This window comes from Neofelis nebulosa, chromosome 9 (assembly GCF_028018385.1).
Source record: "Neofelis nebulosa isolate mNeoNeb1 chromosome 9, mNeoNeb1.pri, whole genome shotgun sequence".
Classification (NCBI taxonomy): Eukaryota; Metazoa; Chordata; class Mammalia; order Carnivora; family Felidae; genus Neofelis; species Neofelis nebulosa.
Genome location: NC_080790.1, coordinates 67,461,705 through 67,482,033, shown reverse-complemented (window position 1 = coordinate 67,482,033; position 20,329 = coordinate 67,461,705). Strand labels below are relative to the sequence as shown.

Below are 20,329 nucleotides of genomic sequence, written 5' to 3'. Positions count from 1 at the left end.
AGTGCAGATTGAAGTCCCTTCCTCCTCCAGTTATCTTTAAGAGGAATTATTACTGCAGTCAAGAAGGTAGAGAGTTGGCCAGATTACCTCTTATATCTGGTGTTCTTAGTAGAAGGTTGGTAACTTAATAAACGCAACCAACTATAAAGGTTATGCAGTGAGCTAGGCATTATTTTAAGTGTTTTATATATTTTTCTGCATTTATTCAAGTGAACCTCTGAGGTAGATTCTAATTTTCATCTGATTTTATAAAGGAATATGTGAGCTACCACAGAGTTTATAACATAGAGTATTGGGAATAGCATTTAATAATAGGTATGAACACTGAAGGTAGCCCAGCTCAAGCATTATTTGCCATACTTTGCCATTCTGCGTGTGTGGGGCTCTGGGCTCTGTTCATGTACTAGAACCCCATTCTCAGACACCAAGGGTGCTCACTAGAAACAGAACCCAGGAGGCCTTTTGTAAAATGTGTATAAAATACCAAATGAAGGCACGTTACCCTTTGGGCTAGAGCCCTCTTTTGGAAAAGAAGTCCTGCTCTTGAACATTCTTTGGATGAGAATTTGGTCTATATGTTTTGAGAATGAGGAAAGCAGAAGCCTTAGCCCATATTGTCCCCACTTTCCAGAGTACTCCCCATATCCTTTCCTCCCTCTCAGCCCCTCAAAATAAAACTTATAACTACCATCCCAGAAAGGGTGGTTGATGAATGCCTGCTTCATCAGCCTAATCTTTGTGTGTAGACTGAATTCCTTCAGGGCTCTGAGGCTTGTCTCACTGATGTAGGGCTGAGTGAGTAGAGCATACTTTCTAGGCCTGCACTATTCTCTGTCCAATGTGGTAGCTACCATCCACAAGTGACTCTTGAGAGCTTGAAATGGAGCTGGTCCAAATTGAGAGGTGCTATAAGTATGAAATGTACATTGGATATCAAAGGCATAAGGAAAAAAAGTTCCATCTCTCAATTTTTTTATACTGCTTACATGTTGAAATGATACTAGTTTGATATATTAGGCTGTCTAAAATATACTTCTTAATTTGACCCGCTTGTTATTAAATTTCATCAGTTTATTTTTTTATGTGGCTACTAGAAAAGTTAAAGTTGGATATGTCGGTCACGTTACATTTTTGCTGGACAGCGCAGATTTAGACTATAGACTGGTTGTGTGGGCAGCTGCCACCAGAGGGCAGTGCCCTCCCTGATTGCCAGGTCACCCTGCTGGCCAGCACTCACTCTTGGTACTCTGTGCAGTTTTGGAGGTCCACCAGTTCTCACGGGACGCCAGTGTGGCCGAGGCCTGGCTGCTCGGACAAGAGCCATACCTATCCAGCCGAGAAATAGGCCAGAGTGTGGATGAGGTGGAGAAGCTCATCAAGCGCCACGAGGCTTTTGAAAAGTCTGCAGCAACCTGGGACGAGAGGTTCTCTGCCCTGGAAAGGCTGACAACGGTAAGTGACTGCTGGATGCCAGGGATGCTTTGCTTGTTGGTTCCCATTGGCAGCTGCTTCTGTCTGCTCACCACCTAGACCAGAGAATTCATGTTATTGTTCTGTTTTTAGAAACAGTGAGGACCTTCCTGAAATGGTTGTTCTCTTGATCCAGGACCTGGAAGACTATCCAGGACAACTACTCCCTAAGTTACTCCTGGATACCTAGATTTGTGATCACTTTTACGATAGCTACCTGCCGGGGAATTGATTGAGTGGGCTTTGCTTTTCTCTTTTGATCTGTTTTTCTTCTTATATCTCATGAAAGCTTTGCTTTGTAGGTGAGTTTGTTAGTCTTGCAGTTTTCTTCAGGTTTTCAGAATTAGAATTTCTGTCAAGTAATAGCTGGATCCCAGACCATTGAAAATTCTCCCCATTCCTGATTGTTTCTTCTGTCACCATTAAAATTAAAGCTTTACAATAGGGCTTACTCACTGGTATTTCCTCTCCTATGACACTTGTACTCCTGGTAGAAAGCTGATCCTTTATGGTGTACAAAAATGGTGTTCTTCCTGGTTTCTACAGGTCTGGGGACTTAAAACATACCTGCATACTTTGTGTCAAACGGAATACTTTTAGTACGTACATACTGCTTATGGAATGGCTTAGTTTCAATTAGACTACCCTGTGGCTTTTGTTTATGTGTTATTTGGGTTTGAGCTGAACACAAATGCCTACCACAGCACAAGAAGCTTCCTTGAGATTTATTGTAGCTCTGTGTCTGGTGTTTGAGCTCTGATGGGAAGTAAACGTGGACCCTCACGCTCAGGTGCTTTCTTCCTAAATGAAGTTGAAAGCTGCATAGTTGGTTTAAAAATTAAACCCATGTCCCAGGGGACATGCAAACCCCATGGAGTAGGCCTGTGTGTCACACAGATATCTGTTTGCAGTAGTTTGGGGTTGTAGCTGCAGATCCTGTGATCCCAGTGCCATCTTGCTGGATGTTAGAGTTTCTGGTTGTCCAGCGTGATCCAGTGTGGAAAACTCAGACAGGAGGGCTTTCTGGGTTCCTCTAGAACACTTTCCTTAATTGGAGCAGAGTTTGGGGCTCTGCTGAACATTATCGTGTTCTCTCTCAGTTGGAGTTACTGGAAGTGCGCAGACAGCAAGAGGAAGAGGAGAGGAAGAGGCGGCCGCCCTCTCCCGAGCCGAGCACGAAGGCTTCCGAGGAGATGGAGTCCCAGCAGCAGTGGTGAGTCATGGGCAGCCTGCCCTCCTCAAGTCTTAGTTTCAGTGGCAAGTGAGGTTTGGAGAGCATCTTTTCTAAGCTTGTGCTATGCTAGGCCTTGCCACATGCCCTTCCTCTTAATTCTGTAGAGTACTTAGAATCCGTGCAGTCACCCCAGGATGACATTGGAGAACAGGGACTTATCCACAGTCACATTGCTACTGTGTAGGCGGCAAAAGTGGAGCGTGGACAGTGCTCACTCAACTGCCTGCACACGCACGCACAAACACACCCTCATTCAGAATTTCCATGTGACTAAATGGATGGAGTGAACCACCCAGATTTCAGGCCAGTGATTATGTGGTGATATTTTTTGAATGTCCTTCACGTAAAGAACAGAAATTATTGTCTATTTCTGAAAAGCTAATTATTGTGTTGTGGTAAGAGCCCCATGCCAACCCTGAATGCTGCCTTTATTGGGGAGAAAAAGCATGCCTGTGGTCTTATTCTTTACCTAGAGTTGGTTTGGAACACTTGGGAAGTTCTTAAAAAGAAATTACGTTATGTAAAAGGAGGTTGCGTATGTTTTCCTAAGAGAAAATCTATAATAAAGTTGACTGATGTTCTTCTCTCTCATCCTCTGTTTTTCTCCCTCTCCTCCCTCTCCCTCCCCCTCCGTTCCCTCCTCTGTCCTCCTTCCCCGCTTTACCTAACAGGGATACCTCAAAAGGAGAGCAAGTTTCCCAGAACGGTTTGCCGACTGAACAGGGATCTCCACGGGTTAGTTACCGCTCTCAAACCTACCAAAACTACAAAAACTTTAATAGCAGACGGACAGCCAGTGACCAGCCGTGGTCTGGACTGTGAAGTTCACTACCATTTGTCAAGAACCACTCTTTCCAAATCCTGTTGGTTTGACCTTTTGGCTTCCACTTCACCCACAGTGTTAAAATTTTCCCTAATTCGTAGGCTTCCTTGGTTTCATATTTGTTTGCATTTAATTCATGTTTATTTGGGTCTTTTAATGATGGATGCTCAGTTGCCTTAAAGCAACATTCTTAATTTTTTGTTTATTTATTGTGAGCTTTTTACTTTATTAAGATTTTACAGCGAAAGCCTTACATGAGTTATTGAAATTAAATGAGATTACAGCAAAATGAAGAAGAAAACTAGAATCCGACAGGTATGACACATCCAGTTATACTAACAGGGTGCAATACTGCACTACACAGAGCCCCCTTTACAGATGTTATTAACCTGCAATAGTTGAATAGGAACTAGGAAGACTGGGATAAGAGGAAGGAGACTCTTAGTACTAAGATTAAAACTGTAAGTCACCTGTGTCACATTCCATGAAGGATGCCTTTATTCATTGAAAATGAGCAAGGAAGAAAAGGGGGGTGTGGTTGGATCTACTTGGGAAGCGCTATTAATTTTAGGTGCAGAATCTGAAATGATTTTGAGACCCTTGGATTATTTATTTTTCCAAATGAGTTCCTCTCATTTTTTTCTGCCAAGACCTGAATTGAGACTTCTGGGCTTACTTGCAGCAAATAACGCAGCCAGCCTCAGGAGTGAAGTGCCTTTTGACCTCTGCCGCACCCCCCACGTCTTGATCACTGTCGGCACCACCGTGACACCCAATGTGGTGGGTGGCAGCGGCTCTCAGCATGTTTCGGAAGCCTGCCTCTCAGACTTCCAGGCCTCTTCATTCAGTTGATGACTTCAGGGTGTCAGACTGTTTAAGTTTTTCAAACAAACAGAACAGAAGCCTTTCTGGTTCACCCTGATTACTTGAACCATGCATGTGGTGGACCACCCCTAGGAGCCGTTGGACACCGCTTGGCTTCAGGAGTAATTTTAGTGTCTGTGTAGACAAATTTCGTTGTATGTCTCATATGGATCTTCTCATTTATTTTTCATTGTCTCACGACCTTTTGTGGAGTTCTCCAATAAGGAGTCTTTTAGGATGGCATTTATCAGACCACCAGCAGGGATTGAATATGTTTTAACATAAATTCTATTCCTTAGGAATAAAAGCTTATGAAAGAGGGGATTTCCTGGTACTGATAAAGACAGAACAGAACCAAATCCATACTACATCAAAGCCTTGTGAGACAGTCACTTGCTCATTTGCCATATTTAGATGTTAGTGAAATCAGAAACCTGTTTTGATATGTGTTTTCCATGAGTTAAGTCTGATTTGTCTTTTCATTTCATGATGCATGTCTTTTTTTTTTTTCTTTTGTCAGGATAACATCATATAGCATCTTGTTTGTTTTTCCTTATTTCTATGTACATATCTATCTACTTGTAACTGTAGATGGGTATATAGATAGATGCCAAGCTTCTTATGTTCTGGGGGTAGTGTGCACCATTATTGGGTCTCTGCCTTAAACACACCAAAATTCATTTTAGAAAAAACTACTGCTTTATCTTTTGGTTATTAGGGAGCCCTGACGTGTGTTTCTGGCTCCAAATTCTGTGTGTCATTGATCTATATGTATATATGTGATGTTTCATATATATATATATGTTTAAATTTTATATCATCTGGAATAACACCCAATTTTATGCTTTTTTGTATTCAGAAGACAAAAAAAGGAAAAAAAAAGAAACCACGTAAGCACAGAGAAGGAGTGCTATGATGTTTTTGGCATTTGTTCTCATGCCTATTTTTATCTAGATTTTTAAATTTGTAGCTTGCCAGAACAAATTTTTTATTATAATTGAAAAAAGAAAAGCCTTTTCATTCTTTTGAGTTGTGGTGCAGAGACTCAAGTTAATGAACTTGAAAATAGTGTTGCTTCATTCACTTAGAAAACCAATCAGGTGTTTCTTGTGCTACTAGTTGTCACGTTGCATTTATGCTCATTCACCTCCTGATTTAAAGATCTCAGGTGTACCCAGCCACTAAAGCACTCTGGACTAATCGCTAAAGAGAAGCAATGTGGGGGGGGGGGGGGGGGAGCGGGGGGGGGGGGCGAGTCACATGTATGGTCATAGTGCTATGATTTGCTTTTGATGTTTGTCTCTAGTGATGTGTTGTCTGTTGGCATGCTTCAGCACATGTCCATTAAAATTCATTTTGTTCCTTTTATTTCCCTTGTTTTCTTGGTTTAGTGATTCATTTGCATAAACATTAATTATCTCTGCATACTGGTTTGGGGTTTTCTCTTTCCTTCTAACTCTAAAGAAAAAAATTTTTGCTGCAGAATTTCCCCCAGAAGAGGCTTCCCTGGCCTTCACCTACCTTGAAGTCTGACCAAATGCTATATATGTTAGCCTTTTTTCAGAAAATGCTACTCCGTCCAGGTCACTGCTGTCACTAGCAGTTTTTAAGTCACAGCTGCAGCACTAATTTTTTTTAACCTGGTTTCTGTACACACTAACCTTATGTTTCCCTGGACTCACCTGGCACAGGCCTTTCAGACCAAACTCACACTTCCTTCCCATCAGAAGTCTCCTGAAATTCCACACTAGAACAGATTTGTCAACTTCAAAATCCATTCACTTTCTTTGGACTCAGGGTTTTGTTTTTTGGTTGTTATTTCTCTTCCTGCATCTCTCCTTTAAAAGTGAAAGAAAAGAGAAATATTTAAATAGCCTGTCGCTCATAAGCACGCGTCTACAGGGTGTCACGAGACCAGGATAATCACACGTACACCCCCTCTCCCCGTGTCTTCCTGCCCTAAGACTCCATTTTCCACATTGCTTTGTGGGTGAAGGGTTCCGGTCACAAACACCCTTAAATTGCAAAGCCTCTCGTTCACCCTAAACCCTGATGGTGGCAGTGATGGTTTGTGTATGTGGAATAGAAACTCCTGACTCCCACCCACTCACGTAGATAGAAGACCTAAATGAGCGATCCAGTTCCTGAGAGTTGACATATCTGAGTGTTGAAGGCAGTGGTGGTCGTTCTACCATTTATCCTGCTGAGGTTGTTGCTGCTAACTTGTCATTTTGGTTCTGGGCAGCAGTGGTGGGGGACGTATCTAATGAACGTTGCCATTGACACCTCCATGTTTGTCCGTGTACAAGGGGTGCAGGTTGTCTGTAATCCACTAAAGCATCAGCCACACCCAGCTTTAGTAACTTGCTAATCCCATGCCCTGGGTGTACCCGCCGGGGGCTGCGACAGTTAATGGTACACAGTTGATGGTACACAGGCTGAAAGCGATAATGAACCGAGACCCTACTGCATTTCCAAAGCCGAAAAGCCCTGAGGGTTACAATATAAATGAGCTTGGGAAGGAACAGCTCCCGAAGACGTCTCCAGCCTGCCGGTCAGAGCCGCGGGAAGCCTGGCTGTGTCTGGGCTTTCTCGTCTCAGTGCAGCAAGGCACCGTGATCAACCAACACGTGATGGGGAAGGCCCTGGTTCTGTCTGTGTTTGGGGGTAAATAGCCGTGTGGTGTTGAGTGACTGTGATTGGCTTTTCCAGCTCCTTTAACACAAACTACAACCCACTCACGATACAACTCCGGCAGATGTGGTTAAATTGATGTTTGTTGACTTGCCTCATTTCCTTCCAGCTCTTAAGTTCCAAAATCTAACTGGGATGGTAGATGTGAAATGCATGATTGTCATCCTAATTTCTGCATGTGTTTATGATGATGTGTTGAGGGGTGGGGGAGGAGAGCCAGAGCATTTTCAGAAACCGGAGGTCTTTCCTTGTCTTACTCTGGGGGAATGCTGTGTAGTTCTGATAGAGTTGTCTGTCGACCTGTTTGTGAATGCCCTTTCGCTTCAACTTCCAGCTCTTCTGGTGACGTCCTTGGTTGTAAGGTGGCTGCTGTATAACGTCCACTCTCTCATATTTAATATGTGTGATTGTTCCTGTTGTCCTTTTGTTTTAAAGTAACCACAAGAGGAAATGATCTGAGTTCCATTAGAGAAAATGGATTGATCAGAGGAGCAGAGTGCAGTAAAACTCATCCTGGCATTTCGCTTTTCTCATCTTCCCATAAGCGGGCAGGCATTAATCCCTTCCCACCTTCTAATGTCCTTGGTGTCCAGCTGGCTTTGTGGGATGTTGCAATGGTTTTACTGTACTGCCTCGATCTGTGCCAGGCATTTATACACAGCCACGTGTGCGAGTCAGAGCGTATGTGGTCGCCCCTGTGGCTCACGGGGTTAGCTGAATGGCCTCTCCGCTGTCCCTAGATGGCAGAAGCGGTGGACACAAGCGAAATGGTCAACGGCGCCGCAGAGCAAAGAACAAGCTCAAAGGAGTCTAGCCCCATCCCCTCCCCCACGTCTGACCGCAAAGCCAAGACTGCCCTCCCGGCCCAGAGTGCCGCCACCTTGCCAGCCAGAACCCAGGAGACGCCTTCGGCCCAGATGGAAGGCTTCCTGAATCGGAAGCACGAGTGGGAGGCTCACAATAAGAAAGCCTCAAGCAGGTAACAGCAGCAAAGGCTAAGGCAGTAAGATGGGAAATCAGCCCATTAAAGAAAGAGGCATCCGCTTGCAAGTTGAATTGGGGGGACAGGGGGTTGCTTGTGAAGTCCATTTGTTCTTGGCTTCCTGGGCGTCACGTTTTTCTTAGGGCTGACATTGGAAGTTGGGAGGAGAGTGCTTATTATTCACTTAATAATAATAAGTGCTTCTTATTCACAGAAAGAAGGTTAGTTAAGTGTGCATAAGAATTGCAAAAAAGGGGCCTTTCTAGTACTTCCTGAGAAGGAATGTGCTACATGGAGGCTAGGGAATCTTTCTTAAAGTGAAGTGTTCTTTCTTGTGAGATTTTTCTTAAGACATTCATTTCCCCAGATATATCTCCCTGTCGGTGTTTATATTCACTATCTCCCAATAAACCCTACTTTTATTATTTTACAGATAAGGAAATGGAGGTTCTGTGTGTTTAAAAAAGCCCATTCTTTAGAAACCTGGTAAATGGCATTAGCTGGGGTGAAATTCCTATCTGACTCCAAAGCCAGTGTGCTTAACCAGTAAACCATTCTGCCTGAGACCACCTTTTACAGTTGTACAGGTCAAACATTAGACCAGGAAATCCCATCTAAGCTGCCATCCACATTGAGTACAACATAAATTTATATGTTAACATAGGTAGGTGGCAGTAAAGTAACTTCTGATAAAATCAGTAAATCGTGACAGTTTGCCATATCGTGGCGGGAAAGGCCATCCTTTTCTGATTCATCCCGAGTTTCCACATGTGCTAATGGCTCTGGATTTGCCTCCCTGTCACATCCCCAGGCCACATCAAGATTAAAGCTGAGGTCCTGGAGGAGCTGCTTAAGGACAGGCATGTTTCAAATGAGAAGCCTTCCCCTGTACAGCATCACCACAAGAGGATAGTACAGCAGAGAGTATCCACACCAGCAAAATATCTTTCCCATCAGAGCCAAGAGTATTTTTTTAATAGAAGAGGGCACCGTGTTTTTCCCCAGACTCTGAGAAACACCTACCGCTGTACCAACGTGTACACTGTCCCAGTGGCCCACGGAGGAATTTTGTTCCATGGTTCAGTTTAAGCAGAATTTAGGAAAGGCTTTTAACAGTGGGTCACATCACATTGTGTGTGGATTGTTTTCATGTTAATCAAATTCTTAATTCTTTAAGGAAGTGTGGTCTAGAACCTTGACGTTTCTTTACTGCTCAGGTCCTGGCACAATGTTTATTGTGTCATAAATAACCAAGAAATGGGTTTCTACAAAGATGCAAAGACCGCTGCCTCTGGAATTCCCTACCACAGCGAGGTCCCTGTGAGTTTGAAAGAAGCCATCTGTGAAGTGGCCCTTGATTACAAGAAGAAGAAACACGTGTTCAAGCTAAGGTGAGTGGTGCTGCATTCCTTGGTTCCCAAGAGTAATGTCCCTGTTTATTTTCACTCTGGGGGTTGGTTTTACTAGGCAGATACTGCGATCAGTCAGTTCCTTCTCTCTGCCATTAGAAAAAAAAACACCAATGTGGAATACTACATGGCAATGAGAAAGAATGAAATATGGCCTTTTGTAGCAACGTGGATGGAACTGGAGAGTGTTATGCTAAATGAAATAAGTCATACAGAGAAAGACAGATACCGTATGTTTTCACTCCTGTGTGGATCCTGAGAAACTTAACAGAAGACCATGGGGGAGGGGAAGGGGAAAAAAAAAAAGGTTAGGGAGGGAGCCAAAACCTAAGAGACTCTTAAAAACTGAGAATAAACTGAGAGTTGATGGGGGGTGGGAGGGAGGGAGGGTAGGTGAGGGATATTGAGGAGGGCACCTGTTGGGATGAGCAAATTGGTTGGAAACCAATTTGACAATAAATTTCATATTAAAAAAAAAAAGAAAAAGAAAACACCACTGAACCTAGTGCAATTTGGCACATGTCTCAGTTTGGATCTTTAGGGACCGTGGCCAGTCACCGGCCTCCCTATGGTTAATGGCACAGCTCGACCTTGAAGAAAACAGCTTTGTTTTGATAAGCTGGAACTTACTGTCTCCTAAGACAGGGTGAACTGTTCACATCTCACAATTTAAGGGAAGCTTAGAAAAATAGTTTACCCATCTTTGCAGCTTATCCAGACCCAGGAGATGCTATTCTTTGCTCAAGAGCTAGCTAGGGGTGGGTCAATTGAGTCATCCTCGAGCCAGATGGAGACAAGTAGGAAGCAATGTTTAGAACTGGGTGTCCGTGCTCCCCTGACTTGCCCAGCAGATGTTCTAGCTGATTCTGGTAACATCTAGTTCCAAGTGTCTTTAGCTTGTAGAACACACACCTGTACTCCCCACAGAGTGGATCCAAGCTTAGAAGTTTTTCTTATACTGGGAAATGGACAGAAAAATCATTTTATCCGCTAGAAAGTAAACATGTTAGTGGTTACAATTTTAATTAGTTTAATACTAATATGATCTATTGCCTTGGGACCTGAAAAGCTTTGGTCTTCAGTTCTGCATTTCTGTCCTGTCAGTTGGAATAGGCTGAAGACTGCAAATGAGAGTCTCAAAGGGTGTGACTTCTTCAGCTCTTTCAAGGAGCACTGGAGGCAGGCTTTTCAGAACTTGGAACGTTTGCACTCTGTAAGACAAGGCGCAGACAGCCTGGCTCCCTGGCTGCCTCCCTCCCCCTTTGTTCTCCCTTGATACAGGTTCAGAGGGTTAGCATATTGGCAAAGGGTACTTACCCTCCCCACCCCACCCCACCCCCCAGGATCACTCCTTCTGTACCTCAGTGAAGTGAATGAGTGAGCCCTCTAAACTAGTGACTTTTCAGTATCAGGGATGGCCTTGTAAGGACAGTTTCTTTTACTATGTACCATAGAACAAGAGAAATCTAGATCTTTTATTTATGTCTATTTAAAAACTCTGGTATTTATAAATTGGGGGATGCCAGCTCTATAGCAGAATTTCAAAAAAGAATCATAATTTTTTAATCCCAGTATAATTAACAATACAGTGTTTTATTAGTTCCAGGTGTACAGTGTAGTGATTCAGCAATTCTATATACATATATTGCTCACTGCTCATCACGATAAGTGTCCTCTTTGTCTCCTTCACCTCTTTCATGTGTCCCCCCACCTACCTCCCCTCTGATAACTATCGTTTTGTGGTCTATAGTTAAGAATGTGTTTCTTGGTTTTCCTCTCTATTTTTTCCATTTGTTCCATTGTTTTGTTTGTTAAATTCCACATATGAGTGAAATCATACAGTATTTGTTTTTGATGTATTTCACTTAACTTTATATTTTGTAGGCCCATATATGTTGTTGCAGATACCAAGATTTCATTCTTTTTTATGGCTGAGTATTACTCCATTGTCTGTGTGTGTGTGTGTGTGTGTGTGTGTGTGTGTGTGTGTGTGTGTGTGTTTGTGTGTGTATAAATACATATAGATCACATCTTTATACGTTCATCTATCGATGGGCACTTGGGTTGCTTCCATACTGTGGGTATTGTAAATAATGCTACAGTAAACATAGGGGTGCATATATCTTTTTGAATTAATGTTTTCTTTTTCTTTGATTAAATACTCAATAGTGGAATTACTGAATCATGTGGTAATTCTGTTTTTAATTTTTTGAGAAACCTCCATACAGTTTATCACAGTGGCTGTACCAGTTTGTGTTCCTGCCAACAGTGTGTGAGGATTCCTTTTTCTTCACATCCTCATCAACACTTGTTGTTTCTTGTGCTTTTGATTTTAGCCATTCTGACAGGTGTGAGGTGATATCTCACTGTAATTTTGATTTGTATTTCCCTGATGACTAGTGATGTTGAGCGTCTTTTCATGTGTCTGTCCATCTGTATGTTTTCTTTGGAAAAATATTCGTGTCTTCTTGCCATTCTTAATTGGATTATTTTGGGGTTTTTTGGTGTTCAGTTGTATAAGTTCTTGATGTGTTTTGGATTACTAACCTTTTATCGGATATGTCTTTGGCAAATATCTTCTCCCATTCCATAGGTTCCCTCTTAGTTTTGCTTATTGTTTGCTTCCTGTTCAGGAGCTTTTTATTTTGATGAAGTCCCAATAGTTTACTTTTGCTTTTGTTTTCTGTTACCTCAGAAGACATCTCTATAAAAATGTGGCTATGGCTAATATCAGAGAAATTAGTGCCTATGCTCTCTTCTAGAGTTTTTATGGTTTCAGGTCTCATAGTTAGGCCCTTAATCCATTTTGAGTTTATTTTTGTGTATGGTATAAGAAAGTGGTCCAGTTTCATTCTTTTGCACATTACTGTACAGTTTTCCCAATACCATTTGTTGAATGAACTTTTTCCCATTGCATATTCTTGCCTCCTTTATCAAAGATAAATTGACCATATAATTGTGGGTTTATTTCTTGGTTTTCTGTTCTGTTCCATTGATTTTGTGCCAGTATTTTTGTGTCATACTGTTTTGATTACTACAGCTTTGTAATGTATCTTGAAATTTGGGATTGCGATATCTCCAATTTTTGTTTTGTTTTGTTTTTTTTTGGGTTTTTTTGCTTTCCAAGATTTCTTTGGCTACTCAGGGTCTTTCATGGTTCCACACAGATTTCAGGATTATTTGTTCTAGTTCTGTGAAAAAATACTGTTGGTATTTTGATAGAGATTGCATTAAATCTGTAGGTTGGTTTGTGCAGTATGGACATTTTAACAGTGTTTTCCCCAGTCCATGAGCCTGGAACATCTTTCCATTTGTTTATGTCATCTTTAGTTTCTTTCATCAGGGTTTTATAGTTTTCGGAGTCTTACACCTCCTCGGTTAAGTTTATTCCTAGCTATTTTAATTATTTTTGGTGGAATTGTAAATGGGACCTTTTTCTTAAGATTTTATTTTTAGGGGCACCTGGGTGGCACAGTTAAGCATCCAACTCTTGATCTCGCTCAGGTCATGATTTCACAGGTTCGGGAGTTTGAGCCTCGTATCAAGCTGTGCATTGATGCACAGAGCCTGCTTGGGGTTCTTTCTCTTCTCTCTGCCCCTCCCCTGCTTACGTGCACACTTGTGCGCTCTCTCTCTCTCTCTTTCTCTCTCTCTCAAAATAAGTAAACTTAAAAATTGTTTTAAAGATTAGATTTTATTTTTAAGTAATCACTACACCCAACGTGGGGTTGGAACCCACAACCCAGAGATCAAGAGTCACATGCTCCACCAACTGAGCCATCCAGGCACCTCAGGACTGTTCTCTTAATTTTTCTTTCTGCTACTTCTGTTCATGTATAGAAATGCAACATATTTCTGTATATTGATTTTTATATCTTGCAACCTTAGTGAATTTGTTTATCAGATCTAGTAGTTTTCTGGTGGAGACTTTAGTGTTTTCTATATATAACGTTGTCATTTGCAAATAGTGACTGTTTTACTTTTTCCTTATCAATTTGGATGCCTTTTATTTCTTTTTGTTGTCTGATTGCTGTGGCTAGGGCTTCTAGTACCATGTTGAATAATAAAAGCAGTAAGAGTAGACACCCTTGTCTTGTTCCTGACCTTAGGGGGAAAACTCAGTTTTTCCCCCTTGAGGATGTTGTTGGCTGTGGGGTTTTCATAGATGGCCTTTATTATGTTGAGGTATATTCCCTCTCACTTTGTTTGTTTTGGTTTTGTTTTTGTTAAGTAGGTCTCATACCCAGCGTGGGGCTTGAACTCACGACCCTGAGTAAAGAATTGTATGCTCTACTACGAACTGAGCCAGCCAGGCGTCCCTAAACCTACTTTTGAGGGCTTTTGCTGCATCTATTGAAATAATCATGTTTTTCATCCTTTTTCTTGTTGATGTGATGTATCACCGTTGATTGATTTGCAAGTACTGAACCACCCTTGTAACCCAGGAATAAATCCCACTTGATTGTAGTGATTTTTTTTAATGCATTGTAGATTTGGTTTGCTAATATTTTTTTTTAAGTTTTTTATTTAAGTAATCTCTACACCCAACATGGGACTCAGACTCACGACCCCAAGGTCAAGAGTCCAGTGCTCTTCTGACTGAGCCAGCCAGGTACCCCAACGGTTTGCTAATATTTTATTGAGGATTTTGCATCTATGTTCATCAGAGGTACGGTCCCATAGTTTCTTTTTTTGTAGTATCTTGATCTGGTATTGCTATCAGGGTCATGCTGGCCTCATAGAATGAATTTGGAAACTATCTTTCCTCTTTTGTTTTTTGCAATAGTTTGAGAAGAATAGGTATTAACTCCTCTTTAAACGTTTGGTTGTTTGGTTGAGGAGCAGCTGGGTGGCTCAGTCACTTAGACTTCTGATTTCGGCTCAGGTCATGATCTCATGGTTCATGAGTTTCAGCCCCACTTCGGGCTCTGTGCTGGCAGTGTGGAATTCTCTTTCCCTCTCTCTGTCCCTCCCTGCTCGCTCGCTCACTCTCTCTCTCTCCCTCCCTTTCTCTCTCCTTATCTCCCTCTCTCTCTCAAAGTAAATAAACTTTTAAAAAGTTTTTAAAAATAACAAGTGCTTGGTCGAATTCACTTGTAAAGCCATCTAGTTCTGGACTTACGTTTTGGGGAGTTTTTTGATTACTGATTCAGTTTCATTGGTGGTAATCAGTCTATTCAAATCTTCTATTTCTTCCCGATTCAATTTTTGGACGTTATATGTTTCTAGGAACTTACCCATTTCTTCTAGGTTGCCCAGTTTTGTTGGCATGTGAGTTTTCATAATATGCTTTTATAATCCTTTGTGCTTCTGTAGTGTCAGTTATTTCTCATGTTTTATTTCTGATTTTGTTAATTGAGTCCTTTTTTTTTTTTTTTTTTTTTTTTTAATGAATCTGGCTAAGGATTTATCAATTTTGTTGATCTTTCCAATGAACCAACTCCTGGTTTCATTGATCTCTCATATTGTTTTTTTAGTTGTTGTTTGTTTGTTTTTTTTTCCTGCTCTTTTATTTCCTTCCTTCTACTGGTTTAGGGTTTTGTTCTTTTTCTAGCTCCTTTAGATGTAAGATTAGGTTGTTTAAGATTTTTCTTCCTTGTTTAATGAATTCTGTATTGCTGTAAACTTCCCTCTTAGAACAGCTTTTGCTGCATCCCAAAGATTTTGGACCATTGTGTTTTCATTTTCATTTGTCTCCCCCATTTCCTCTTTGATTTCTTGTTTGACACATTAATTGTCGAATAGCATGTTATTTAATCTCCATGTATCTGTGTTCCTTCTAGATTTTTTTTCTTGTGATTGATTTCTGGTTTCATAGCATTGTGATCGGAAATGATGTATGATATGACTTTGATCTTCTTTAATTTGTTGAGACTTGTTTTGTGGCCTAATATGTGATCTTTTCTGGGGAATGTTCCATGTGTACTTGAAAAGAATGTGTATTCTACTGTTTTAAGATGGAATGTTGTGAATATGTTAGATCCATCTGGTCTAATGTGTCATCCAAGCCAGTTTTTCTTGTTGATTTCCTGTTTGGATGATCTGTCCATTGATGTAAGTGGTATGTTAAAGTCCCCTACTGTTATTATATTACTATTGATTACTTCCTTTATGTTTATTATTAACTGCTTTATGTATTTGGGTGCTTTCATGTTGGGTGCATAAATATTTATAATTGTTACATCTTCTTGTTGGATCGTTCCCTTTATGGTTATGTAATGAAAGGACTTAGAATTTTTAAAGCATTTTCTCTTAAATTCAGTGTAGAGCAATGATTCAGGTGCTCCTTTGTCACAGCAAAGCCAGATGTTGATTGTTTTGGGGGCATTTTTTATCCTGCCAGTGGATTGAAACATTAAGTTTTGTGTATATTATATTGGCCCAATTATATAGCTTCTTGATGTTGAAGGTGCTGTTTCTCGGCCTTTGTGGGTCCTGGGCACAGCTGGTGATGTATGCAGAGCTCTGATGGGCAGTTCTGGTAGGATTCCAGTGGCCTGCTTATATCCACATAGGTTTTGGGAACTGAGGGTTTTGTTTCTTCCTAAGTCAAATTGTGACTGACTTCTTCCTTCAATTTACAGACTAAATGATGGCAATGAGTACCTCTTCCAAGCCAAAGATGATGTAAGTTTTTAAGATTCATTTCTCTCTGTAGTTAGGTATTTGCAAGTGTTTATTGGCATGATAAGCTTTATCTACAGTGTTCCATATAGAAGTAATGATCAGCCATGGCTTCTGTCATCTGGTCTCCACAGTCACTAACAACAGGAAGCTGTTTGGTTCCCCTTATATCTCTAGGGGGCAGTGAATGGCATCTCACTGTGTCTTTGCCTGTCAGGAGAGCTAGTACCAGGACCCTGAAGTTGACAGTGGAAAATCTCCCCCCACCTCACCCCCAACTCCCGTTGCAGTGGATGAGGCACAGTGAAGTGTTTCCAGGACCGGATGTGGATCTTGAAGTCCAGTCACAGGGCCTCCCTGCTGCACTCCACCACCTCTACCTGACCATTCCATGGTTGTACCCCTCCTTACAGGGAGAGAAGGTCTGCTGACGGAACCACAACATGGGCAGTGCTTTAGATTTGAAAAACCAACTTCTGTTAAATTTATGCAGGCTTGTATATCAAATATATTTCATTTTTTTTGAAAAAGTAAAAGAAGAAGGAATTTATAGAGGTGGGAGCTGACACCCCCACCAGTGGAGACCCGTCTTCCCATTCCTCCACGTTTGTAGGTCCACATACTAGAATGGTGACTTCTGAAGGATACTGTAAACCGAGTTCTCGGGAGAGCTGAACCGTGTTCACTCTGCGCAGGCCTCTTTGGGAACTGCTTGCCTCTCAGTTAGCTAGGAGCCCCTGCTGGCCAGATGCACTGTTCCCAAGCTTTCTTACCAACGGAGGCACACTGGTGGGGCAGGTGGAGCAAGAGCATTTCGAGCCCACCTCTCTTACTTGAGTCTCACCTGTGCCTCCTTTGTCCAGGAGGAAATGAACACATGGATCCAGGCCATCTCCTCTGCCATCTCCTCTGATAAACACGAGGTGTCCGCCAGCACCCAGAGCACGCCAGCATCCAGCCGGGCACAGACCTTGCCCACCAGCGTCGTCACCATCACCAGCGAGTCTAGCCCTGGCAAGCGGGAGAAGGACAAAGAGAAAGACAAGGAGAAGAGGTTCAGCATTTTTGGCAAAAAGAAGTGAACTCCTTTCCTTCACCTCCTGCCCTTCTCTTACCTTTTCAGTGAAACTCCAGCATGCAAGCTCAGAACCAACACATTACTCTCTGTGCCTAATGTTCTTCAATGTGGTTGATTTTTTTTTTTTTATTTATAGAGCATTTCTGGGGGGTGGGGGAAATATACCTAAACACTTTATCTCCAAGTTACAAAAGTTTGAGGTGCAGAGGGAAGACCAGATTTTTTTTAATGAAATTCTATAGATTAGATCTCAATATTTAAACTGTTCCTCAATTTTGTGAGGCTGCGTTGGAAATAACCCGCCTCTAGTGCTGTTGGTATGCAAGGCAGCGGTGCTTAAACAATATTTCCTGTGCTCACCAGAGACAAAATGTACCAATTTCCTGACACCATTCTCTTCCATTTATTTCCAGTGGTTACCTTGAGTCTTGACTATTAGAAGTGCCCACAACGGGTCTAACCTTGAGTAAACAGATCGTGTATTATGATCTCGCTGCAGCCACAATGCAGCTCCGTGTTAAATCTACAGACCAAACCGTTTGTATCTGGCATCACTTACTAACACATGACATGCGGCTTTTCTGCATCAACTGCAAGGACAGTTAAGAATGTCGGTATACCGGTATACGAGAAGGAATAGAAAACTGATACTGTTTTAAATAATCTGTAATTTCAATTTTTTTTTTTTTTGCTGAAATACATTATATTGTATGTTTGAGATAATTCTAGTACAAAGTATAATAAAACTAGATGTATAATAAACCCTTTAAATCATTGGTAAGTGTACAAGTGGAACTGAAGCATTTACTGGACAAAGTAATGTTACTCTAATGGTTACTTGCTCGTGTGTTGCCACACTGTGTTATAATTTGCTTCATTACCTTGCTATTTGATACATAGTGTGCATTTCTTTGTCACTGTAACGATTGTAATGACAAATTTTCATCTTACTGCACAATCAAAATGGCATTGATAGGAATGAACTCCAGAGGCTGGGCCGGAGCAGGGAGGTGGTCGCTCAGGCCTGGCACTCAGTCGTATGACCTGTACCTCTCAACTTTTGCCCTGTTAAATATATGCTATGTCATTAAATGCTTTTAAATCTAGCACGGTGGGTAATTGTTGTTTTTTCTCCCCTGCGTGCATGCCATGTAGGAAAATTGCAAAGCCAGAAATAGCAAACGGGAAACATTAGACCATCCGTCTGGGTTCCTGTTTTGCATTCTTGTGCGTGTATGGTGCACCAGCTTTGGAAACTACGGCAAACAGAATAATAAATATGGAATGTTTTGCAGCTACACATCCAGATTTTATCTTTTATTTATGACAAAGTTAACAGAGAACTTGTTAAACCTGAGTTCTGAGGAGGGCGTTGGCAAACTTTTTCTGTAACGGGCCAGAGATAGCAAATATTTTAGGCTTTGTGGGCCAGACTGTCTCTGTGGAAGCTCTGCTCATTGTGTAATATAGAGGCAGCCATCGATGGCGTGTGAAGGAATGGGTCTGGTTGTGTTCCAGTAAAACTTTATTTATGGACACGGATGTGAATTTTAAGTCCTCTTCATGTGCCACATAATATTCTAATTTTTTTTAAGTATTTGAAGTGTAAAATATATCTTATACAGATCATACAAAAAAGGACAACAGGCCAGATTTGGCCCATGGGCCAGTTCAGTGATGCCAGCATAGATCCATAGATCATGGATTAGATATGCATGTTACTTGCCTTTTTTTAATCTGGGTATATTGACTGCATAGCACTTGTATATTTTCCTACATAAAGCAGCAAGGGATGCTAGTATTAGGGGTTTTCTGTGAGCTGTGCCCATGCCTAATGTGATGTTAGTACTGCACTCCACAGTTGACTGGCATTGGAGCTTTCTGGTTACTCCAGAAACTGAGACTTTGTCATCCCTCACTCCTTCCTCTCTCATGCACCCAGGGCCATTTATCTCAGTGTGACACTCCCTTGTCCTTGCCTTACATAAGATTGGAATCATGTCTCAACAGATGATCCTCTCACCAAAATGTTTCATTAAGAAAAAGCATCTTGAAAAATAATCAGGATTGATTATAGCCTACTCTTGACAAAGCCAGGCAGATGGCAGGCAAGACTCACTCAAATGGAAAATAGCCAGCAATTCCAGAATCCCATAAAAAATGTATATGCATGGGATATTTTGTACATAATTGCAGAGGTTGACCAATCCCTGATTACAAAACTTCACTTTGGTGGTACTGTCTCTCCTTACTGTTCTTGCTGAGGATCTGCTGAGACCCACAGTGGGGAAGACGATGGGCAGTGGAAGGAAAAGCAGCTGCAGCAGAAGACTGGCTTCTGTGGGTCATCAGGGGCTAATGTCAACAGGTGTGATCAGGGAACCCCAACAAGACATGGTGGATGAAGCTACAGGCCATAGAGGATCACGAGTGTCAATCATATCATGGTAAATATGGGTTTAAAAAAAAACGCTGCACACTAGTATTTTGAGGGTTGTACACATTTACCTTTATTGCTATAATGTGCTATTTTGCTTTAATTTTTAGTGATGTGGGTGGGTGATAATACTGGCCTCTGTATATCTGAAAAGTGAGAAGCAAGCAGTAACAAAACTGTCAGGATATGCGATGGGTATTCTTGACTGATTAAAGGTCACTTTTGTCTCACTTGACCATTTCTGAAGTTGGAATGCATCTTCAGTTGATGACACCTCAGGGGGTTGTGTTTTCTTGGGGGTACTTGGAGTGATGATGCTTTTTATAGTTCCAGTCGTCTTCAGTGGATGAAATAGAGTGTATCAGACTGGGTAGTGGACACATTGTTATCACCAGGTGTTTGGCACTGTTAGGATTGGTTGTGTATGAAGGATCCCATGCTATTTCCCTCTGGATACATTATTTTCATTTCTTAGTTGGACTAAAGTTTTCTTTGGTTTAGTGGTAAAATTCATATAGGAAAAGTAGGATTAAAAGCTTGAGTGTCTTCCATTATTTAAACTGATTTTTTTCAAGCATGACCCATAACCCAAAAAGCCATAAGAAAAAAAAAAGGAAAAATTGTACTTCAAAGCTCAAGATTTCTGTCACCATTGAGAGTCATAGTGAAACCTTTCACTTTCTTTTTTTTTTTTTTTTTTTTTTTTTTTGGGAC

The 20,329-nt window shown here is 41.4% G+C and overlaps 1 protein-coding gene across 3 annotated transcripts in view; it reads left to right on the top strand.

Annotated features, from left to right (window-relative positions):
* SPTBN1 (spectrin beta, non-erythrocytic 1) overlaps positions 1-18,284 on the top strand; it is a 199,817-nt gene extending 181,533 nt beyond the window's left edge. For all 3 annotated transcript variants that reach the window (XM_058684092.1, XM_058684093.1, XM_058684094.1), the window contains 7 exons: positions 1,256-1,452; positions 2,571-2,683; positions 3,376-3,439; positions 7,826-8,064; positions 9,285-9,458; positions 16,061-16,103; positions 16,964-18,284. In XM_058684092.1, coding sequence (XP_058540075.1) covers positions 1,256-1,452; positions 2,571-2,683; positions 3,376-3,439; positions 7,826-8,064; positions 9,285-9,458; positions 16,061-16,103; positions 16,964-17,182 — 1,049 coding nt within the window. In that variant the 3' untranslated portion in view covers positions 17,183-18,284. The remainder of the gene's footprint in view (positions 1-1,255; positions 1,453-2,570; positions 2,684-3,375; positions 3,440-7,825; positions 8,065-9,284; positions 9,459-16,060; positions 16,104-16,963) is intronic.
* The last annotated feature ends 2,045 nt before the right edge of the window (positions 18,285-20,329 follow it).